At 32.4% G+C, this 23999-nt stretch overlaps 3 protein-coding genes across 3 annotated transcripts in view; 1 reads left to right on the top strand and 2 right to left on the bottom strand.

Annotated features, from left to right (window-relative positions):
* LOC145330225 (ankyrin repeat domain-containing protein 13C) overlaps window positions 1–23999 on the bottom strand; it is a 526153-nt gene that overhangs the window by 292467 nt on the left and 209687 nt on the right. The window lies entirely within an intron of this gene.
* The window catches only part of MED1 (Mediator complex subunit 1), a 509044-nt gene that overhangs the window by 275357 nt on the left and 209688 nt on the right, over window positions 1–23999 (bottom strand). The window lies entirely within an intron of this gene.
* LOC145330216 (uncharacterized) lies at window positions 6790–9170 on the top strand. The gene is made up of 2 exons (XM_080174825.1): window positions 6790–6976; window positions 8487–9170. Exons 1-2 carry the CDS (start codon window positions 6965–6967, stop codon window positions 8976–8978), a joined length of 504 nt encoding a protein of 167 aa, XP_080030951.1. The 5' UTR covers window positions 6790–6964; the 3' UTR covers window positions 8979–9170.

The raw sequence follows: 23999 nt of genomic DNA on the forward strand, positions 1-23999 counted from the left end.
AATTTTTTTATATTGATTCCTTGGACAACAAAGTACAATATTATAAGCGAAGCAATTTATAATTAAGTCCTAAAAATGTAAGTATGTCCATAAACATTATTCTGTATCAAGCAGTTTTTCAACAAATTTACTTACAATTTTGCATCGACTCTTTACATTATATTCTGATTATTCAGTTCTGACACTATACAAGTGTTAATTTCCGTTTGTCCTACCGTTTCAGCGCTTCGCTTTTATAAATGTTGTCATCCTTGTTTTGTATAGAAACTTGTTCTCTTAATCAATACATCTGAAGTCTAAATGATAATTGTTTACAGGAATTCAGGGATAAAACTGTGGATGATGAATAAAACTTCATTCTAACTCTTCAAGGAGGAAGGATCATTAAGCTTCTCATTACACTATTCTCCAAAGATTTATAATAACGTTTTCTTATTGGTTGGATCAGCAATTCTGGGGATTTTTATTGAATTTTGATTTGTCGCTTCATTTTGTTGAGTGTCCAAAATTTCAACCACTAATTGTAATTGCTGAAGTTATGGATTTATCGGCCATTGACTTTACCCTATAGATCCTTGCTTACATTTTTTGGGAGAAAAATGTATTGTAGTGTAGACTAGTTGCCCTTTTCTACCCTGCGGGGTAATCTAATCAGAGATTTTAATGCTGATCAATTGATAAACAGTCCCAATTATGATAGGCAAAATTACACATTATGTTTATTACATTATTGGTGGAAAAGTTCGGACACTTATATGGTTTTGAACCAACTAATTAATATTTACCAAAAATAATAAGCCAACGAATAAGATAATGTGGTTTATAACTTAAAACATCAATGTATTTGACTGCTCATTGTTCCTCTCCTCCTTGCATTTGATAGAGAACGGTTATATAATAATTTTAGGTCGACATTAGAGCTGCCGTGATGACCTTTTTAAAGTACTCCAAATTTGTCAGACTTGATAGTGTACAGAGTACTAAGAAATTATTTTAACAAGGTCACTACGTTACCATAGTTGCAAGGAATTAAAAATCATATTTGCAAACAAGGATGACAACATCCATAAGTAGTGAAGCACAAAAAATCGTGGATGGGACTGACCGTCATTGTTGTTTTCTTCAAACGATGGGAAATTAAATTTTGATATCTTTAACTGAAAAAATTTTGAAAATCGGACCTTAAACACCAAAAGATATGGGGAAAAATGTGGAAAATAAAAAATAGCCTAAAACCTGCTAAAAAGCCGTCCGACCGCCATTGATGTTTTATAGTTAATTGTGCTCTTTAATGGTGGGAATGTCGTTCTATCTTTTATAGGAGCTAAGTAAATCCTATTTCTCCCATAGCGTTACGGACGGCCGGACTAACGAACTGACGGACTGACGGACGGACGGACAGACAACGTGAATTATAGAGTAGCTTCGCTACTAAAAATTACAGGATAAATTAGTGTAAAGCACAATAAGATGCTGATTTTGAAAATAAAATCAACAAATGACGGAAATGGATATATTATTACTTGGATCTTACATCAAATTTTCATGTTCTATATAAAGTGAAACTTGCAGCGGGCTAAAATAATAATTCTTTCGTTCACCTTCTTTAGCCCATCCCCTCCTCTTCTACTGAATGAACAAACTGACCAATAATTTATAAACGAGATCAATGTTAGCAACCAAAATTGACGACAATTTTTCCCTAGTCATTGTATCCTCATTAACATTCATTTTGAAAGAAGAAAAATGAATTAATTCAACCACTTTTCTTTCATTCAAGGAAAATTAAAATCAAATAGGAGGACAGACAAACAAATTACAAAGTAAGTAGTTGAGTAGCTTCGCTACTAAAAATAAAATTGCTGAAAGAAAATATTTGGAAGTTAATTAAGCAGTAAATGATCAAGGGTTGAGGTTACTTGAAGAGATTCTAATCTCCCAAAAATGTAGATTTTCTCCTTTAGTTTTAAAAGGTCAAACCATCTTTTTAATATTAAATTAAGAAAAGTCATTTTTGAGTTGTAGCTAATCTATAAGTTAGATATTTGTGTTCATCAAAAAAAGAATATTAAGACTATGTTAGTCTTAATAAATAATCAATAATTATATCTTATTTCAAATTACTTTAATTATTCCTTATTGAAATATGTCTTTGTTCTATAAACTAAAATAGTTACTTGTATGGTTTAGAAACCGAATAATATCCGTTGGATTAAGACCACAGAGAAAATTGTCGAAGAATATTAAGATAGATATCAGCCCGGACCATCAATATAAGTAACTATTTAAAATTTGGACAGGTACGCATCTGTAGCTACCTAACGCCAACATTGTTAGCAAGCATAAGCCAAATGTAAAGTTTCAATATCTTTATAGTGCCTATAAAAAATAATAATACAAATAACCAATGATAGGAAAATACACAGACTATATTACCATTGGCAGGCAAGTAAACATTTTAATTGTCCAATGGTAGGTCAGTATGGCATAATTTTTATAGGCCCAATAAAAAGCTTCATTCTGAAGCCACAGCCTATTTTCCAAAATATTTAGCGGCTGAAAGCTCTGGGAAAACTTATTTAATATTTATTAATTTAAATACGCATTTACATTGAATTTATTTCTGAGTATCTAAGCAAGATAATCTAAATCAAATTGAAATTGAATAGTACTTTTTTAATAAAAAAAACAAGGATGACAACATCCATAAAAGTAAAGAAGAACATTAATTTGTAAATCTAGAAATATTGTAAATTTTAGAATTTCATAATATTAAAAATATTGTACTCTCTTGTCCTGGGAATCACTTTTACAAAAATCAGATAAATAGAATAATTATATCATACCCTAAAAGTTAAATTCAGTATATTTTGAATAAACGTACGGCTTTCTTAGATTATAGAGTTGCTGCGATTCTCAATTTGCTTTAAAAAAACATGTCCTGTTATATAAAAACCAACGGCTTCGCCCCTAGCCTCTAAGGGTTTTGCCCCAAGAGGTGATCAAAAAAAATAAGGTGAAATTCGTAAAAGGACCATAGAAATCTTTAGCAACAAAAAAAAAGAACCAAGAAAATCTTCTGCAAAAAAAAAGGACCAAGGAAATCTCCTGCAAAAAAAACAAATGGGGGAGGGGGATTTTTTTGTTTTTGAGGGGGGTTGTGGTGTCCCACCCCCCAAGAAAATAGCCTAAAACCACCTGTAGTTATATACCCTGAAGAGTAGAATCCAATCGGTTCAGTGGTTACCTAGATCTTAAGCTTCAGACGGACGGACGGACAGACGGACAGAAATAATTCTACTTTGTATTATAGATATCAAATTGATAAATTGTAATAGCGTAGCCACTCTATCATTTGTTCACATGTTATTGTTATGCCATTTTTCGACATATTTAAATTGTTTTTTGAAGGAAAAAATTATTTAAAAGCCCTGCCATTCCATTTTTATAATGTTTGTTTGTTGAGCTTTGCCCCAATGGATGTTATAGTTTGAATTATGCTTATGACAAAATTTGCATAATTGAAAAGATTTGTATGTCTATTTAAAATACGAATTTTAACAAATCTAAATTTTCAAAAAATTATTTAGTTTTTACACATAGAGATTCTTTGGGTTGATTACAAAAATATTGTATATTTCCTATTATTTAAAGTAGTAAGTTTTTTTTGTCTGAAGCGTAAGATCCTAATACTGAACCGATTCAGTCATCTTTTTAAAGTCTCACATAGCTCTAGTGATAGTTTCAGTCAATTATATTTTCATATTTAAGTATTGGAATGGTTTTAGGCTGTTTTTGTGGCCATCTCTGTCTCTTCGAATACAGATCCCGTAGAGGCTACACTGTATCCCGAAAAATGACAAAAAATCATAGAGAGTGTATATTTGAAAATTTGGATGAAATTTTATTTAAAAATTAATAAGTATACATATATCTTTTAAAATAATGGTGAAAATACTTATAATAAGTATTTTACACAAGGGGCGTCAAGGGGGGGGGGGTGTAAAGCTAGTCTAATAAGCACATTTCAGAACTTCCTTTGTTTCTAAGCAACATTGACGGGAATCATATCAAAAGATATTACACAACCCAACTAACAATGTTTGTTAACCTTTAATAGTCGGGGGGGGGGGGGGGGGCGACCCTCCCCCCTTTTAGTATTTTCTATCTCATTTTCTTTGTGTGAAAGATAGAGAGCTATAACTGAGTGACTTGTTTAAAATGGGTACGACACATAACTGAAAGTTGAATATCTCCACCCTGGTGGGCACAGGATGCCAGGATACCTGGCAGGATCATACAGGTAGAGAGCCAAAATATTTTTTTTTTATGACTTAAACTTAACATTTCATCTTACCAAAATACTAAAATATCCTATATTACTACATACAGGTGTTCAAGTCAATTTCCGGTTCCAGGTATGATCCTGCAGGTCTCCAGAAATCTTTAATTAACTCCTTTTACCTCAATTTTTCACTTAGAGACCTCAAATTTTAAACTTAAGCTATTCTAAGAACTATACACGACCAACTAAAATTTCATTAAAATCTGCCGCTATTTTCCTGCCGACTGCCGTCGCTGAAATTTATATTTTGAGATTTCTAATAAATACAGATGAGTAAATTTCTTACTCATTTTCTGTGTGTATATTTAAGCAGGGAGGAAGGGAACAATGGACTGTTTATTATACTAGTCCACAAAGTTTTATGATAGTTTTTTCTTATTTGTAGGCATAATAACTTTTGGGACTTTTGAATTTGATTGGTTGGTTTATTAGTTGAGTGTCCAAACATTTCAACAACTAATTGTAATTTATAGAAGAGGCAATTTTGTTTATTACCATTGGGGATGTACATTAATTTACCGGCCATTGTCTTATCCCTTTAGATCATAGATATGTAAGACTCTAATTTTTATTTTCATTTATTTTAAAGGAAACATTTTCTATCTTAATCAACATAAGTTCTACTCTTCTAAGTTCTTTGTTAATATGAAAGAACCTTTTGTGAAAGGTTGCTCAATAAAAGGGTAAAGGGAGTAGATAATGTTAAACATATAAAATCAGAATATTTTTTGTTGATTAAGGAAACCACTTACAAATTTTTAGACTTTTAGCTTTAATGGGATCCAAGATTGACATAAATCGAGCCCCCCCCCCCTCCCCCCAATAAAAGGTATGATAGTTCAGATAAGACCTTAGACATAAATGGATAATCTTTTATTTGTTTTTAAAACTTTTCTTTACTTTTAGTTTTATTGAATATGTGTTTGAAATAAATAGAAAAATAAATAACTTTTAAAACTTAAAAATTGTTATTTTTTGATAGACCCAGTATCTTTAGAGCTTAAAAAAAAACAAACTTCGCATAGCTTCGCATACACAGGGTAAAGTTCTCTGATATTATACATACATCTAATATCACCATGTAAGAGGATTTGCTTGGACTTTTTTGGTCTTAAAAGATCTGGAACCAAACGTAAAATTTTCATTAGAAGAAAATTGTCTATTTTACAGAAATCGGGTATGCTAAGAAAACCACCTACAATTACAACAAAAAATGGAGATTTGACTTCTTTTAAAGGCTAAACGTATAAATTATTACATACTGATTCCAAAAATATATAATACTTAAAAATAGCTTTAAAAATAAAGGGTCCACAATGATTTGAAATGTAGTTTAGTTGACCTTAAAAATAGTTGTTTACAATGATGAAAAGGAACTTAATTCCATACCTCTGGTATAATTACACATAAAATTCTTATTTTTCATAGTAAAGAGCTAATTCTTTCGGCTTTATTTCCAAAAACTTGTGTATATTACTTAACAATTGTTTAAAAGTGTATTTTCCAAAATGTAAAAAACGATTTTTTGTCACCCGTGGAACATAGTGGGCTAGGGGTATTGTGCTAGTCTCTAAAAGGTAAAAAAATTAGATAGTTATTCATATTTAAACTAGGTAGACCTATCTTCTATTTCAGTCTGATTCTACTGAATTTATATAGATATGAATTATCTAAATGTAAATGAAACCATATTTTGTTTATTAACTATGTGATACATATATAGCTATATGTATTATTTTATTCAAATTTAACTTTAAGGGTTGTTGTCATTCTTGTTTTTTTTATAAAAAAATAAACAATGAATTATTTTCATTCTCATCCGCTTTTGTGCCTAGATTTTCCAAGCCGGATTTAAACCTAAAAAGTAACTTGCCTCTAAATCGAAGAAAAGAATGTATAGTTTCTTTCCCCCCCCCCCCTTTTTTCATATATTTTCTATACTATCTGTCTCTCCTTATAGTTATGTCAGGGAGGGAGGAGACATTGGGCTTTTTAATGCACTAATCTTCTCAAAGTTTTTTTTAAAAACATTTTCTTATTAACAACTTTGGGGACTTTTATTGAATTTTGATTATTTTGTTGAGTGTCCAACTGCTTCAATCAATAATTGTAATCTACAGAAGGTATAATTTTGTGTATCATCATTGGGGATGTACATCAATTCGTTGGCAATTGTCTTATCCCTGATAAAGTTATCTACATTACAATGCACATGTTGTTATAAGTAAAAAGAAATTCTTGCACCAGCCTAAGGCAGAATAAGACATATTATAAAAAGGGAAGGAAAACCAATATATATTATTTCATAAAAATTGACCGGGATATGGGGGGGGGGGGGTATAAACCATTTTCAACGGCATGCCATGCTGTTTTAAGATACCACGTTTTGTGCGTCAAAAACCACCTTCTTGAAACAATTTTCCGTTCACTAGCAATAGAAAAAGGGGGGAAGGGGGAAAGTTGTGTGTAGGTCAAGATTTGTAGGTTTTATGTGGATCACCCCTTGGCGCCATTGTCCCCGCCCCCTTGGTGTGGACGCACTGGTTGGTATATAAGGAAAATCACGGATGGTTAGCGTCAGTATAGTTTCAACACTAGCGCAAAACAAATCATCTCAACATGAAGTTTTTGGTAAGGCTTAATATCATTGAAAAACTTTTTACATAAACTATATTTTGAGCTAAATACTTTCATAAACTATACTTTTCAAAACATTCCAAATTTTGTTTAATGGGTTAAAATAAAACTGTCATTTAAAATTTAAATTAGTTTAAAATGCTCAAATGACCTATAAAAAAAACATTTTTATAATAGTTATACAATACGACTTTGTTTTTTTTACTTTTTCAATTTTTTCAAAAGTTTTAATTGACAAGGCTATACTATTTATCTTCGCTTCAATGATTACAAATTAAACATCAAAACTAAACATTTTTATTATCAATTTAAAGGCTTTAAATAATTACAGAAGTTTGATTTATATAATTTTTTCTTTTATTTTTTATATTCTAAATCGAAGAACAGTATTTATAATTTTGTTTTCAAAACGATTTATTTCTGCTGGATTAAAATCGGTTCTCAGCCATACTGAAAAAAACATATATGTATAGCATTGTATTACAGACAATTTTCCATGAATATTAATTTAAAATTTAAAAAATTAATATCAGTCAGTCACTATTAGGTTAACAAAAATGGTTCTACTCTTATATTTTTATTTTATTTTAGTATTCGTGGAAAGATTATTAAAATGTTTTTTTTTGTCTATTTGTAATCATATTTTTACAATATCTTAAAAAATCGAGGAAAACCCATAAGCAAAGCAGATGGAACAATCTTTTAAGGCAAGAATAGTTATTTATCGCATCGTAAGAAAGACAACTTTCCGCGGATAGGAAAATGATATCTTATAGGATTAATTCCGGTTTTGTAGCTGGCATAAATCCTATGATTTTTCATTTTACTTTTTACAGAAAATCATCTATAATACGATGCGATATATGATTTTCACGTATAGCTGAGAACCGGTTCTAATCCAGCGGATATTAATCGATTTCGAAGCCATACTGGAAAAATTATTTTATCCACCCAACTATTGGACTTGAGAGATAAAACGTGTTGCCAACAACAAAATTCACGTTTTAAAAAGGTCAAAGTGCGTCATTTTGGCTTAAGGGCAACTTTTGTTCGCGTCAATTTATCTTTTCAGAGCCTAAACCCTATTGTAATACTATTATTTCAAACAATTTTAAACCCCCCCAAGGTACAATGGTCAAATATTTTTTTTCTTCATATACGCACTAATTAGCCTGGAGCTACTAGTTTTTAGTCAACCATATCAATGACTATCATACCCCCTCTGAAAACCTTTTCCAACCCCCATTCAATTATTTCTATTGTTCTAAAAAGCGCATTTAATAAAGAGGGTTATAGTAGTATTTTTGGGGTACATTCATTTAAAGGTCATTCTAAAATTGGAGATACAAACATTTTTTACAATTAAATTTGTTTTCTTTTGTTTTGATTGCACTGCTATTATCTTAATTAAATTATTTTTTTCTTGTTTTTGTTGTTTGGCTGTCAAATATCAAAATAATTACGAGTAAGTTTTTAAACCGTTAATACAATAATTTAATTTTAGGTTCTCGCCGCTTGCGTCGCCGTGTCCAGCGCCCAGCTTGTGACCTACCCCAACGGAGCCGTGGTCCCCGCTGACGAGCCCGCCGTTGCCGCCGCCAAGGCCGCCCACTTCGCCGCCGGCGGAGCTGTGCTGCCTTATGGAGCTTATGCCGGATATCCTTATGCCGCCTATGCCGGTGCCTACCCCTATGCCGCTGGCTACGCCGGATACCCCTATGCCGCCTACAATGGATACCCCTATGCTTATGCTCCCGCTGCCCTCGTTGCCCACCCCAACGGTGCCGTTGTCCCCGCTGATGAGCCCGCCGTCGTCGCTGCCCGTGCCGAGCACTTTGCCGCCCACGGAATCGCCGCTCCCGCTCACGGTCTGTACGCCCACGGTGTTGCCTATGCCGGTCTGGTTGCCCACCCCAACGGTGCCGTCGTCCCTGTCGAGCCCGCTGATGTTGTCGCCGCCCGTGCCGAGCACCTGGCCGCTCACGCCGCTGCCTAAGCACCCCGAGAACCAACTAGTCTGTTGACCTGTTAATTTATTTTTATAAAGAAAAATGTTTTGCGAGTTTTGTTTGAAACTATATACACACAATATATTGTCTTGTCTTACCTATCCTGATACCTGATGATACCAGAAATATAATTACATATTACTGCCAACAAATAAAGGATAAACTAGTCAAAAAGAAAACCTGTGTTTTTTATTCATTATTAACTAATTAAAATATTTTTGACAAGAACATTTATGCAAAAGAAGCATAGCAATAACAAAATTATTTTCTTTAAAAAGCATATAACCTTTACTTTTTTCACCAATTCAAATTTCTTAATTTCATTTGAATGGTCTTTGGGACCTTCAAAACAATGATCTTCAAAAATTAAGTCTTGTGTGTCTTACTTATAGAACCTGTTCATTTGCATTTTAACTTAATTTCATCTAAAAGTATTAGAATAGTTATCGCATCGTATTACACACAGTTTTCCGCGGCTTATGAAAAATCATGAGATTAAAACAGAAGGTCCGGGATAACAAAACTGTTATCAATTTTATAACACTATTCCAATATTCGTGTAAAATCAACTAATAGATGCTATACATGATTTTTCAGTAAGTCGGTGAACAGGTTGTAATCCAGCGGATAATAATCAGTTTCTAAGCCATACTGGAAAATTGTTTACTGTGTGGATGTCGTAGTTATTCTATGCAGTAATTTGATGTTTGTCTACCAAAGTAGTAGGATGTATGTTTGTCTTGAAATTTGTTTTCCAGTCTAGATTATTGAATGTCCAGAGTGTTTCATCTAAGAGGTTATTTTAATTTGAACTAGAACAAAAAATAGCCTAAAACCAGCCCAGGACCACTACATACCTTAGCTAAAGATTGTAAATATCTTATTCAAATCAAAGATCTTAATCACCACACTGACAGTCATAAATTAGATTACTTTTATCCCTTTTTTGGCGTTTTAGACCATTTTCTACTTATATCCCACCTAACTTAACTTAAAAAGTCACCCTAAAAACATTCATTCAATCAAAATATTATTTATGGTCAAATATTAAGTAGATATATTTGCCATGATTTGTTAGACACAGGGAAAGATTGGAACATTGGGCTGTTTATTATACTAGTCCCCAAAGTTTATAATTCAGTTTTCTTATTCCTTGGCTTTACACCTTTGGCTATTTTTATTAAATTTCCATTGGTTATTTAATTTAGTTCTGTGTCCAAACGTTTCAACAACTTATTATACAGAAGGAGTAATTTGTCTATCATCATTGGGGATGTACATCAATTTATCGATCATTGTCTTATCCCTTTAGATCCCTGGTTTTTCAAAGCTGATTAAGCTGTAGAACTATTTTTAATCTAAATTACAATCAAATGGACCTCTGGTATCAGTGGAACATAAATCATCAATGATTTCAAGTTCGCGCCTGGAATTACTTTTTGGAAAAAATATAAGCTTTTCCTGAAATTGCCCGTTGAGCAAAGAACCCCCCTCCCTTTTTATTTTTATATAATTTAAAATAAGGGACAAAAGGGTAGTCTTTTCTATGACTTATATCATAAAGGGTGCCTAACCCTGCGAGGCTATCCAGTACCTAACCTAAAGTAATAAACAAAGAAACTAAAACTTACTAAACCCTTATTTTCATTTGTTTTCAAAAAAATGCGGTGGGAAGTGTCTTTGCTCCACAAGGCACGTTAAAGGAAAACGTTAAGATCCATGAATATAAATTGTTATTAAAGTAGCACAGCTACTTTTAAATTAAGGTATGACAAAGTACGTACAACAATTGGCTGTAACTTTAGTTTTTTTAGATCTATATATAATTTCAACAAGCAACGATTTTTAATATCATTTATTGTTTAAACAAAAGCAAGAACGCAGGGATTGAGGGGACATTGGGCTATTTATTGCACTAGTCCTAAAAGTTTTTTTCGTTGGCTGAACAACTTCATTATATTTCGATTGGTTGGGTGATAAAGTTGAGTGTTCATACGTTACAACCACTTATTGTAATCAAGTGGCGGATGTTGGGTTGATTTTGTGTATAATAATTTAGGCTTTTTATCAAATCATCGACCATTGTCTTATCCCTTAAGATCCCTAGAAAGAACCTCTTATTTTTAGTTAAACTTTTGGAATTCAGGGATGTGACAATGAATGGTTAATTTTGTCTTCAATTTACGTGAAACTCTGACTTTAGTAGTTAGTTTATTTTCAGGGGAAAAGAGAATGAATATTAATTTTTCTTCCATTATTTTCTTTAAATCCCTGGATAAAAGTAAAGTGACCGCAAAAGTAAAAAAAAACATATTTATTTTTAGAAGCCTAACCAAAATATCATAAATTATACTTTTTAACAGGAATGGCAACATCCATAAAAGCGAAGCTTAAAGAAGTTATTATATTGGATTGAATATATATAAAAACGTAAAGTGACCGTATATTTATTTTTAGAAGCCTAAACAAAATATCATAAATTATACTTTTTAACAAGGATAACAATCTTCATAAAAGCAAAGCTTAAAGAAGTTATTATACAACTAACTCTAATTCTACCTAGGTGCTACAGGAATCTTCCTTTTCTCTTTCTTTTTAATATTGTCATCCTTGTTTACCATCCATTTGAATGCATGTGAGAATTAGTTTGGATTGAATATATATAAGAACATAAAGAGAACGAAAAAGTAAAGATAAAACATAATTTTAGAAGCCGAAACAAAAAATCATATATCATTCTTTTAAATCTTAAAAATGGCAACATTTAAAAACTGTAGTTTGCGTTATTATAATACTACCTAAGAGATACAGGAATCGTCATGCAAGTTTAACGATCGTTACTCCGTTAGTTTGATTTGTTGCGCATCCTTTCCATTTTGATATTGTCATCCTTGTTTGACATCCATTCGAATGCAAGTGAGAATATGTTTCAAGTGCATATTAATATTCATGTTTATACCACATAAAGTTACCCTAATCAAACTTTACCAAAATATAAAATAGATTAAAAACAATTTTTATTGTTCTTCATCGATTGAATTTTTGTAGGTTGATTTCTGTAACCTATATATTGAGATTAAATGTCTAAACTTTTTAACCAATACATTATATCAACTTTTCTAATCATTGTAGAGGATTTTTATCAATTTATTGTTCATTGTCTTATCCCTGATATCTCTGATAAATACCAAAGCATTATGTATGTCAGGGTGCGCCACATATCTAGGGACTTTTTTAAAACGGCCATAACGTCAAAACTACTTGACCAATCAGGACGTTTGACCCCACTATAAAAAGCTTAGGTAATGACCTTTTAGCACAAAAAAATCTTTGGGCGAAGATGGGCTCGTACTCCGAGCTGGCCGCGCTTATGTTTAACAACGCAGATTCGAAGTGCGCTGGTGGTATAATCTGGATTCTCAACTAGGGCCCACTAAATCGGACCTCAGCCCATCTGTAGATGAGTTAGAGTTATGCAACTTGCTGGGGATACTGTTAGATTCATAAGTAAGACACTAAAAAAGACTACAGCTCTTTATCTAAAATGGCTTGGCTTTAGTACTCCGACAAAGTGAAACGTGGCAGATTTAGAGATGTCTAAACAGTCAAAAATTGTGTAAAATCGTGAAAATGTCTCGTTTCTCGACGTCAGAGACCCATATGGAACTTAAAACTCATTTTAGACTATGAATTGCGCTGCCAACCCTAGATGAATCTTCCTGCCATTTTTAAAAAGGTATAGAACGTCGCTCTAGCTCAACTGTGGTCTAAATAAGAGCCTCCGTGTCAAAGGGTAGCTTGAAAGTTAGGTGAATTTGGATCCTGCGGTTACTCACATTCCTAAGGAAATGGGGCCTCCAAGCAGCCCGATCTTAATTCAATGGACTTTTGAACCTTGAGCTACTTTGAAGCATACACCAATAGACGTACCCATACCATAAAGACCTCCCTCATTGCCACTATCAAGGAGAACTTCGCCAGCTTGGACAGTTACATTCTGACCTTGGCCTGCTGGCGGTTGAGGAGGCGGGTAGAGGCGGTGATTGATGCTGGCGGCGATTTTATTTAATAATCTAGTAGTCATATACCTAATTTGCTCCCCAGTTTTTAAAATTTAATAAAATCTTTAAAATTGACGATTTTATGTTCATTTGTTTACAATTTAGAAAAAGTCCCTAGATATGTAACACACCCTGTAAATGGATATACGTGGTTATATTGACAAAGGAAAATTTGTTGTCAATTTAGCTTGCTAATATGAACCTCATATATTTGCCAGTTTGTTTGTCTAGTACGAGGGGAGGGGATGGGGTTAAGGGTGTGAATTCGGGGTATTTCTAATTAGCCAACTGAAAGCATTACTTTATCAGAGTACATGAAGAACTGTTGCAACATCCAAGTAATAATATACCAATTTGTACATTATTGTAAAGTTTCAGTAAAATAAACCTTCTTATGAATTGTGTCTATGTTATATGTATATTGTGCCATCTATTAGGGATAAAGGGATCAGAGTCAGACAATCTATTACAAGTTAGATTTTTATACTGACAAATGTAAAAAAAATATGTACAGGTTAGACCCGCAGTGATTAGGCATATGCTGTTACTTGGCAGCTGTGGCGGCTGGCAGCTGCCAAGGACAACTGCTGCCGCCAAAATTTATTTCATGAGGATTTTAATATTTTTCTGAAAAAAATGTTTTCTAGCTTCACAAGAAAATAAGAGCCATTTAAAGTTTTGAATAAAAAAGGACCTAAAATCAAAGTTGTGAAATGAAAGGGGAAAGAAATAAAATATCCCTTTGACTGACCTATAATTAGAAATTATTTATCAAAATGTGTTCAGCCCTCGAGCTCTAATAAGAGCTGAGAAAATAAATAAGGTAATGTCCGGAAAGGAGACTAACTTTCAAAAGTTAGAATACCTAAAAAATGTATGTCAAATTAACTTAAAAGATTTGTCTTTGCAAAGACATAAATAGGGTGAAACTACTTTTCCTTATAGAACTTGTAGATGTTTTTTTTAAATATCTTTAAGCTTCAAATTTATACAACCTGAATTAAGGCTTTCTCCGTAAGGTATAAGCAGATTATTAATATCGAATGCTTTATTTAGCTGCTTTGTCCCAAGCGTAGTGGGGAGAGAGAAATAGAGTTACTGTGGATAATAAATAGCCCAGAACCATCCCAAGACATTTTAAAAACTTCCCCAAAAAAAGCATAATCAGATCAGGCAAACCATTTCCAAGATCTTAAGCTTCAGACAAAAGAAAACTTTACTGTTATAGGCTAACACAGCCTTTATCATTTTTAAAAACAGATCTAATTGTATTAACACACTTCAAAAAGTGTTCACGTGTCAATTAAAACCATTTAAAAAGATTTAGAGCTTAATTGAAACAGTGGTAGATTTCATATAATCGATGGTTAGACCACGTGTACCCTTGCAAATATTTCCATTCTTATAGATTTATTTCTATCATTTGGGAAATTACCCTAAAGTCACTGATTTAGCTCGGCTAAACTATGACTTACTTAACCCAATTCTGTGCCCGACACCCCGTCAGAACCTAAGACGTTAAAAATGGTTCCAACTTTTACTTTTCCAGGTAGATAAAGTGGAGCAAATGCCTTCGCTTAAAACTGGCACAACCTAATACTATGCACAGGATTTACAGAAAAGGGTCATGCAATCAAAGTTGTACGACGTTGCAAGAATGCTATTCAATAAGCAAGGTTTGGTTCAGAGATATACTAAAATTAGAAATCGTGGTGTATCCCGTCCTCAAACGCTATCCGAGGCTACTTAACCTAAACTAGCCAAGAACTTTATTGTAAGTATAATTAATTAAGTAGCAGGATATCTGTCTGTCTGTTTGTAACGAAGGATCTCGCTGACCGCTGAACCGATACGTACAGTTCTCCTTTATAAGGTAGTTTCTTAAATTCTCATGGACCCTGGGAAAGTTTAAAACTATTTAAGGTACCACCACCCTCCTAAGAGAAATCGCCTCTATAAAAAATTATTCACTTTCCCCCTACCCCCGAAAAAAAATCAATTATATTACTAACATTAAAAATGAGATGGGAAGGTCGCATAAATAAGTGGGAGGTGTTGTTATAGGTCCCCGACTAAGGATTAACGGGACTGAAAGAAATGCTAAAGTGTATGTTTATTGTCTTTAACTGCTTTTAATGTTTTTTTGATTTGTCATCCATTAACGAAATGGGCACACTTTATAAAAAAAAACAAGCATGACATCTTTTCAACAGCGGAGCTCTGAAATAAAAAGTAAGAATAAACGAACAACAACTCCTGTAGAGTATTGGAACTTAATAAGGAGAACATTAATTTGTATGTCTAAACAAAGTTGTACAGAAATTTGTTGCGAAGTTATTTAAATACAGATTGTAGTAAAGGTACATTCTTTTATTTTATGATTTGATCATAGTGATCCTTCGCTTATATAATACAAAATGTTCTTTTCAAAAAGTGAAAAATCAGCATGTTGTAAATCGTACGGAATTTCTGATAACGATTATGAGTTACTACGCTTCGTAAATTGTACCTAATTGTTATAGGAATCATCATGCTAAGTTTAAAATCGATGGGACATCTAAATAAATTAAAACAGTTAACCGTTGCAGACGTACAGACGAACGGGCCTATCCTAATTATAAGAAAGGTTCGCTTATAAAAACATGGATGACAATATCCACAGTGTTTGACTTTATTATTTTTATATCATTTTTTATTTTGATTTTCAAAGCTGGTTATTGCTGCGCTACCTTCAAACATATTTTTCCTTATTATGTAATGTAGTTTGAAGTGAATACCAAAATATTATCGTGATAATTGTCATCTTGTGTTTTACACAACAATATTACATAAATGGATGTAGAATATACGTGGATATTATGATAGGGGAAAAAATTGTTGTTTCTAACTTGTTTATTGGTCAGTTTGTTCATCCAGTAGAAGGGCGAGGGAACGAAGTAAAGGAGACGTAAGGGGTATGGGAGGGGCGTCATTATTTTAGCCCACTGCAATTTTCACTTTGTTGGAAAACATGAAAAGAGATAAAATCAACCTTATTCGACGTTCACTCAAAGCCCAAAAATAATGGACTTAAAAGTGTATTAAACTGTATATAAGACATTTGCGAATATATTGATACCATTAATTTGCCTCTTAGATAGAAAAAAGTATGTTTTTTTAATATTTTTCTCTTGCTACAAATCAAATTTCAAATTTGAGTTACCAAAAATGCTAAACTAATTTTTGCTCTAGAAGAATCAATTTTTGGAGTTAGAAAGTGCTTAATACCTCATTTTAATCGCCTGGCATTGCTTTATAATATACAGGTAATGACTTGGTTTTATATGGAACAGCTGACTAAAAAATCGAGGTTTTGTGATAAACCCACTTTTGTTGTTGCTCCATAAATGATATTTTTTTCCCCAATTTTTTTGGCTGTAAAGAAGCTTTATATATTCATATAACATCCACCTAAATTTAACTTTTGATATTTTATTTATAACATCACCAGAGGGAATTGAATTTTGGAAAAAAAATATCAATTTATATTTTACACTGCTATGCATTGTTCTTGTTCTTGTTCCTAAAAAAAATTTATATTATAAAAAAGAGAATTATTTAACGCTTCTATAGGTATGTTTATCATTTTTCTAGGCTAAATATAACTATAATTACACCATTTTAAAGTTAGACATCATAACATATTAACACAATTATTGAATCGGTCTGTATTATTAAGCTGGCAACTCTTAAAACAGCTGCATTTCATTATCCTATTATATAAAGTAGTAATCTTTTTTGTCTTCAGCTTAAGATTTCGACCATTACAGTACCTATTGAGTTCTGTGTTTTATGGATGCTTCTTATAGGACCCTGGATAGTTTTGGAATTTTGTAAAAAATATCAATTTATATTTTACACTGCTATGCATTGTTCTCGTTCTTGTTTCTAAAAAAATATTTTTATAATTAAAAAGAGAATTATTTAATGCTTCTATAGGTATGTTATTCATTTTTCTAGTCTAAATATAACTATAATTTCAGCATTTTTTAAACATCATTATATTCAAGTTATTGTAATTTTTAAATAAAATATCAATATCAAGAACTATTGGAACAATTTTTACCAAAACAAGGTGTTATAAAGTGTAGGATCCCTCACAATATCTATCTGTCTGTCTATAATGCATTACACATGTAATGCTAATAGAGAGGATGCTATAAGAGAGCTCTTATAATGTGAACTTCTCATAATTGGATGGGCTTCCTGAAACCAGAGACCATAAAGTTGGCCTAGTCACTACAAGGGGAGTGCAGGAGTATTCAGGGGGAGGTGCTTGTAAAAGGGTAATTCTTTTTAGGGATGGGGGTAATCACCCCCTGTAATAAATTATGGGGGGTAAAAAACCAGCCTTTTAAATTTTTTTTAATAGGAGTAAAGAAAATCCTTAAAACTTACAAATCTAGGAATCAAACTAGCACCCCAACCAATAATCGGTTCCATGCCAAATGTAGGAGTGGAAAAACATTGGAGGGACAAATGCTTGAGTCCCAAACATCAGAGTGGAACAAACGCAGGAGTGGGACAAACGTTGAAGTGGACAAACGCAGGATTTTTGGGACAAACACAGGAGTCCCAAACTTTTTTTTCAATTTTGTATTTTTTTTATACAAACACAGCCCCCCCTACCTTCGTCCTGTTACTTTTCTTAGTTAGGTTAGGTTAGGATATAGGCTAGGGGGCTGAGCGCTGCAGCCATAGTCATTATTTTGTAGACAAGGGTATAAAAAATTTCAAAATTGTAATATTATTAAAATAGTAGACACTCCTAGGTTTTATTTAAGCAATGTCCACTCCAATGTTTTCCACTCCAACGTTTGTCCACCTTGATGTTTGTCCACTCTGACGTTTGTCCCATTCTTACGTTTGTCCACTCCGATGTTTGGGACTCCTGCATTTGTCCACTCCAACATTTGGGACTCCTATGTTTGAGGTAGAACCCCAATAAGTAAATCTCAATAAAACTTGATAAAATTATGCAAAATATCAAAGTATTCAATCCCTGAATTTCAATTATCTAACTTGAATAGGAGTAGAGATAATCATGAAAACTTGAAATGTAGGAATCGATATAGCCCACCCCAGTTTTTTTGGCAAATCCTAATGAAACTTGATGAAAATATGGAGTATTGATAGAGAGAGAGAATATTCAATCCATGAAAATTTCAGCCTTCTATCTTTTATAGAAGCCGAGAAAATATCGTTTTCCCCTTTCTGTCTCAGACAGACAGACATACCAATGAACAGACTTACAGATGAATGGACAGACAATGGACGGACAAATATTTTGAATTATAGAGTAGCTTCACTACTAAAAAACTAAATAGGATAATTGTTGTACACAAATTGATTTCAGTATGATTTAAATGAGCTTACTTAATCAAGGACGTCCAAGTTTTTTGATTTGGGGGGGAAGGGGGGGGGGAATTGAAATATCTAAATTTGGGCATCCCCATGTTCATTTTGTGGGGTAATCTTTATATAATAGAGGCAAGGACGTCAAAGCTTTTTATATTTTTTTTTTTTTGGGGGGGGGGGAAGGGGAAGATTAAAAATTATGGGGTTGCCCCAAAACTAATTAATAACCCTTAACCCCCTCCCCCCCCCCCCCGGGACATCCCTTTACCTAAAGTAATGATTATAAAGTTGCTAAGTACCTTACTGCTACAAAAATCATCTTCCAACATTTAAGATTAATTCTAACACGCCTGAATTAACAAAAAGAGCTAACCATGGCGTGGATATACACATCCTAATTGTAAAAATGTTTTGCTTTTTAAAATTGTAAATCAATTATTCAGGAATCATTTTACTTTGTTTATTTACTAGCAGCTGCACTCCAAGCATCTAGGAGCTCTGCAATTAAAGGAGTAAGGAAGTTAGTAAAATAGCCTTATACTTTACCGAAATCTTAAGCTACAGACAAAAAAGCTTTATATGATATGTATTAAATTGTAAAACTGCAAATGATAAAATATGACCTATTTTTTTCTCTTTAAAGATTCTCTTCAAACACCTCCCCCTTTTTATATAAAGATGCTAATTCCCCCCAACCCTAAGAGGATATAAGCAGTAAAAAACCCCGCAGGGGGCACAATTTTCTAACACTTCTTTCTTATTTAGTCTTTTAAAAGGATTCAAAATGCATTGACATATATATATATTTTTTTTAACTCTTATTTTATACATCTTAATTGGAACTGATGATCTATTTTTATAGAGAAACATATGTATTCCATCAATAAAAAGTTAAAAAATTAAGTGTGTTTATACATATAATAATTACTATATATAATAGGATAATGAATTGCAGCTGTTTTAAGGGTTGCCAGCCTAATAATACAGACCGATTCAATAATTGTGTTAATATGTTATGATGTCTAACTTTAAAATTGTGTAATTATAGTTATATTTAGCCTAGAAAAATGATAAACATACCTATAGAAGCGTTAAATAATTCTCTTTTTTATAATATAAATTTTTTTTAGGAACAAGAACAAGAACAATGCATAGCAGTGTAAAATATAAATTGATATTTTTTTTCCAAAATTCAATTCCCTCTGGTGATGTTATAAATAAAATATCAAAAGTCAAATTTAGGTGGATGTTATATGAATATATAAAGCTTCTTTACAGCTAAAAAAATTGGGGAAAAAAATATCATTTATGGAGCAACAACAAAAGTGGGTTTATCACAAAACCTCGATTTTTTAGTCAGCTGTTCCATAAAAAACCAAGTCATTACCTGTATATTATAAAGCAATGCCAGGCGATTAAAATGAGGTATTAAGCACTTTCTAACTCCAAAAATTGATTCTTCTAGAGCAAAAATTAGTTTAGCATTTTTGGTGACTCAAATTTGAAATTTGATTTGTAGCAAGAGAAAAATATTAAAAAAACATACTTTTTTCTATCTAAGAGGCAAATTAATGGTATCAATATATTCGCAAATGTCTTATATACAGTTTAATACACTTTTAAGTCCATTATTTTTGGGCTTTGAGTGAACGTCGAATAAGGTTGATTTTATCTCAAAATATGGTGTAACACAGAATGGATATAGTATTACTTGGATCTTACACCAGATTATCATGTTCTCTAAAAAAGTGAAACTTGTAGCTGGCTAAAATTAAGATTCTTCAATTACACCCCCTTTACCCCTTCCCAACCCACAATAGTGGATGAACCAACTGACCAATAAACGAATTCCATGTTAGCAAGCTAAATTTACGACAATTTTTCCCCTGTCATAATATCCACGTATATTCTACAACCATTACCATAAGCTTTATATTGCTTCACTTATTACGAACAAAATTATCCCTGTAAATAAGTAACTCGACTAATTTTCTTTGAAACATTTGTATATAATCATTAATTAGTATTTATGTCAGGGAGGGAGGGGACATTAGCTGTTTATTACACTAGTCCCCAAAATTCTTATTATAACGTTGGCTTAAACACCATGGGAACTTTTATAGAAATTTGATTGGTTGATTTCTTCAGTTAAGTGTCTAATCACTTCAACCACTAATTGTAATCTACATTATGAATAATTTGTGTATTATTATTGGATATATACATTATACATCAATTTATTAGCCATTGTCTTATCCCTTTAGATCCATGATTGTATGTTCAGTTATATTTTGTCAACCAACCATAACATTTTTATAATGTGCAAATTGTGTCCATATGCTGCACTCGAAGTTTGCAAATCTTTAAATTGCAACTATTTGCTAACACAGACAGATTAAATTAAGTTTTAAAAACTCAATGTTTTTAAAACATTAATTAATAAGGATGATAAAAACCATACATGCGAAGCTCTAAAATCAGAAGGAAGGTCAAACGAACAGTAACTCTTGACGAGTGTCATAACGTAATAAGCAGAATATTTGTTTAAAAGCATAAATAAAATTGTATACAAACTTGTTGAAAAATGGCATAGATACAGAATTCTGTTTAAGGACAGACTTACATTTTAAGGACTTGATTATAGAGATAGCTGAATCATCAACAAAAGTTTGAAATCGATAGGGTATATAATTATAAATGTTAATTCTAACATGTCTAAATTAAGAGCTAACCGTTACGTGCGAATGGACCGACCCTAATTATAGAAAAGCTTCGCTTTTAAAAGTACTAGCGGCATCGCCCCTAGCCTCTAGCGGCTTTGCCCCAAGAGGTGATCAAAAAAAAGTTAAGGTGAAATTCGTAAAAAAAGGACCAAGGAAATCTTCTAAAAAAAAGGGGGGGTATTTTTTTTGTTTTTTGGGGGGTTGGGGGTGTCTCATCGAGGCCCATTGATACTAGTAACTGCTTATGGTATCTTAATAAAAATACCAGCTTGTTTTATTTTTCCCTGTCCAAAAAATGAGTTTAGCTTTCATGTCTACATATCAAAATACTTTTTATATTAAAAAAATTTTAGAATCTAAGTGACTTTAAATATTTTGGACACCCTCCCCCCCCCCCCCCCCCTCGTTTTTCAGTTACTCGAAGGTCACTTGGCAAAAAGCCACTGATGCTATGGTATAATAGTTATTTATAGCATCGTATTGTAAACATCCTTTCGCGGATTTAAAAATGCACAATCATAATATTAAAACCAGTTTTTATAGCCCCGAAATGCCGAAGGCACGGGCCAAAAAATAGTTTTAATTTTATGATTGTACATTTTATATTCATAGAAAACTTGATATAATACAATACAAACTTAATATACGTATATTCTGACATACAGAAAGACAGACTCATATTATCAGCGTAGCAATGCCAGCTAACAGCAGAAAAAATAAAATCAACCCCCTGTAAGTCTCAGAAAAATCAACCTATTAAAATATTTAAAAATCAGTTGGAAGTTTAAACCTGACCCAAATATGACAATCCCTCTTTTTAGAATTTTGAAGCATTGAAAAAGGGGTTTAAATTTAAAGTTTAATATATGGTAGAATGCTTTAATGAAGGAGTGATAAAATGACATAAAATCAGAAATCCTTATAATAAAGTAACAGGATGTCTATTTGTTTGTCTCTGTGTTTGTGTGTCTGTACTCGCTAACCGCTGAACCGATCGGGTTCTCCTTAACAGGGTAGTTTCTCATAGGTCCCGGGATGGTTTATAACTATTTTGGGGGAGGGTACCACCGCCCTCCCAAGAGAAATCGCAATAAATCCTACGTAACATTGCAAATTTTCGTAGCAAGAGACTCCATCGCAACATTGCAAGGTATCTTATTATTTAAAAAAAACATTTAAAGTGCTACTAGAGGCCTCAAGTGGCGTAGCCGCTAGTATTTAAATAAAGTATTTTTATTATCATCATTACAAAAATACAGAGCGAGTGAGGTTCTAAGCCATACCACTACAAGATACACCAATTTACATGAATTAATTATCTAATTTTCAAAAAGTTAAGAAGATTAAAACTGAACAACATTTAATTTTAAGAAATCTTTAATATTCAAGTTAATATGATAATTACTATCTAGAAAGATGAAGAATAGCTTCTCATAGATCGGATAAGACAATGGCCAATAAATTGATGTACATCCCCAATGATGATACACAAAATGACCCCTTCTGTTGATTAATATTAGTGGATATATCGTTCAAACACTCAACTTCATCAACCATCTAATCAAAATTCACTAAGTTGTTAAGTCAACGAATAAGCAAACGTTATTATAACACTTTGGGGACAAGTGTAATAAACAGCCCATTGTCCCATATTTTATAACTTTTAGGGTTGCTGTGCTACTACAAAGCCAAGAGTGAGTGGACATTGGGCTATTTATTACACAAGTCCCCAAAGTTTAATGATGTTTTATTATTCGCTGGTATATCAACTTTTGATTGGTTTGTTTATAAGGATGAGTATCCAAACTTTTTAACTACTAATTGTTATCTACAGAATGGGTAACTTTGCGTATCATCATTGGAAATGTACATTACTTTATCGTCCATTATCTTATCCCTTTAGATCCATGATTGTAATGTTAAAGTTAAGTTGAGTGTCCAAACTTTTGAATTACTAATTGTAACCTACAAAAGGATTAATTTTGTGTATCATCATTGGGGATGTACATCAATTTATCGACCATTGTCTTATCCCTTTAGATCCATGATTGTAATGTTTTAGTTAAGTTGAGTGTCTAAACTTTTCAATTACTAATTGTAATCTACAGAAGGGTTAATCTTGTGTATCATCATTGGGGATGTACATTAATTTATTGTCCATTGTCTTATCCCTTTAGATCCCTTAGAAAGCCTGAGAATTTTACTAAATGAGTTTTAATTTGATGTGTAACGATAATGACAATCATTACTTTAGAGAAGAAAAAGGATGATTACTTCCATAAAAGCGAAGCTCTGAAACGGTATGACAAACAGACATTAACACTTGTAGATTATACAAAAAAATCTGACTAATCGGATAATTAAATCACATAAAAAATTTGTTGTTAAAAAAGTAAAAAAATCAGCATGTTTAAAATAGACGTACGGACATTCTGGTAACGATTATAGAGTTGCTACACTTTCTAAATTGTAACTTACTATTACAGGGATCATCATTCAAAATTTGAAATCGATAGGACAATTTTAACGTACTTAATTAAGGAACGGACAGACGGACGGACCGACCCTAATTATAGAAAAGATTCGATATTAAAAAGAATGATTACAACCGATGGTAGCGAAGCAGATTTGAGTTTTATGTTTTTTTAAAGAACGTGTCCTAACTTTTGTGAATTTTTGAACCATTCGTGACGAGCTCCAAAAGTACAAAGTTTTCAATGGGGTTCAACAAAATAGATTTTTTCAATAATTACTCAACAAAACCGATTGCATATTGAAATTCTATGGATTATTTTACAACTACTACTTACTAAAAACACGGACTAGC

The sequence above is a fragment of the Acartia tonsa genome, chromosome 10 (genome assembly GCF_053477335.1).
Source record: "Acartia tonsa isolate MP-2025a chromosome 10, ASM5347733v1, whole genome shotgun sequence".
Taxonomy (NCBI): Eukaryota; Metazoa; Arthropoda; class Copepoda; order Calanoida; family Acartiidae; genus Acartia; species Acartia tonsa.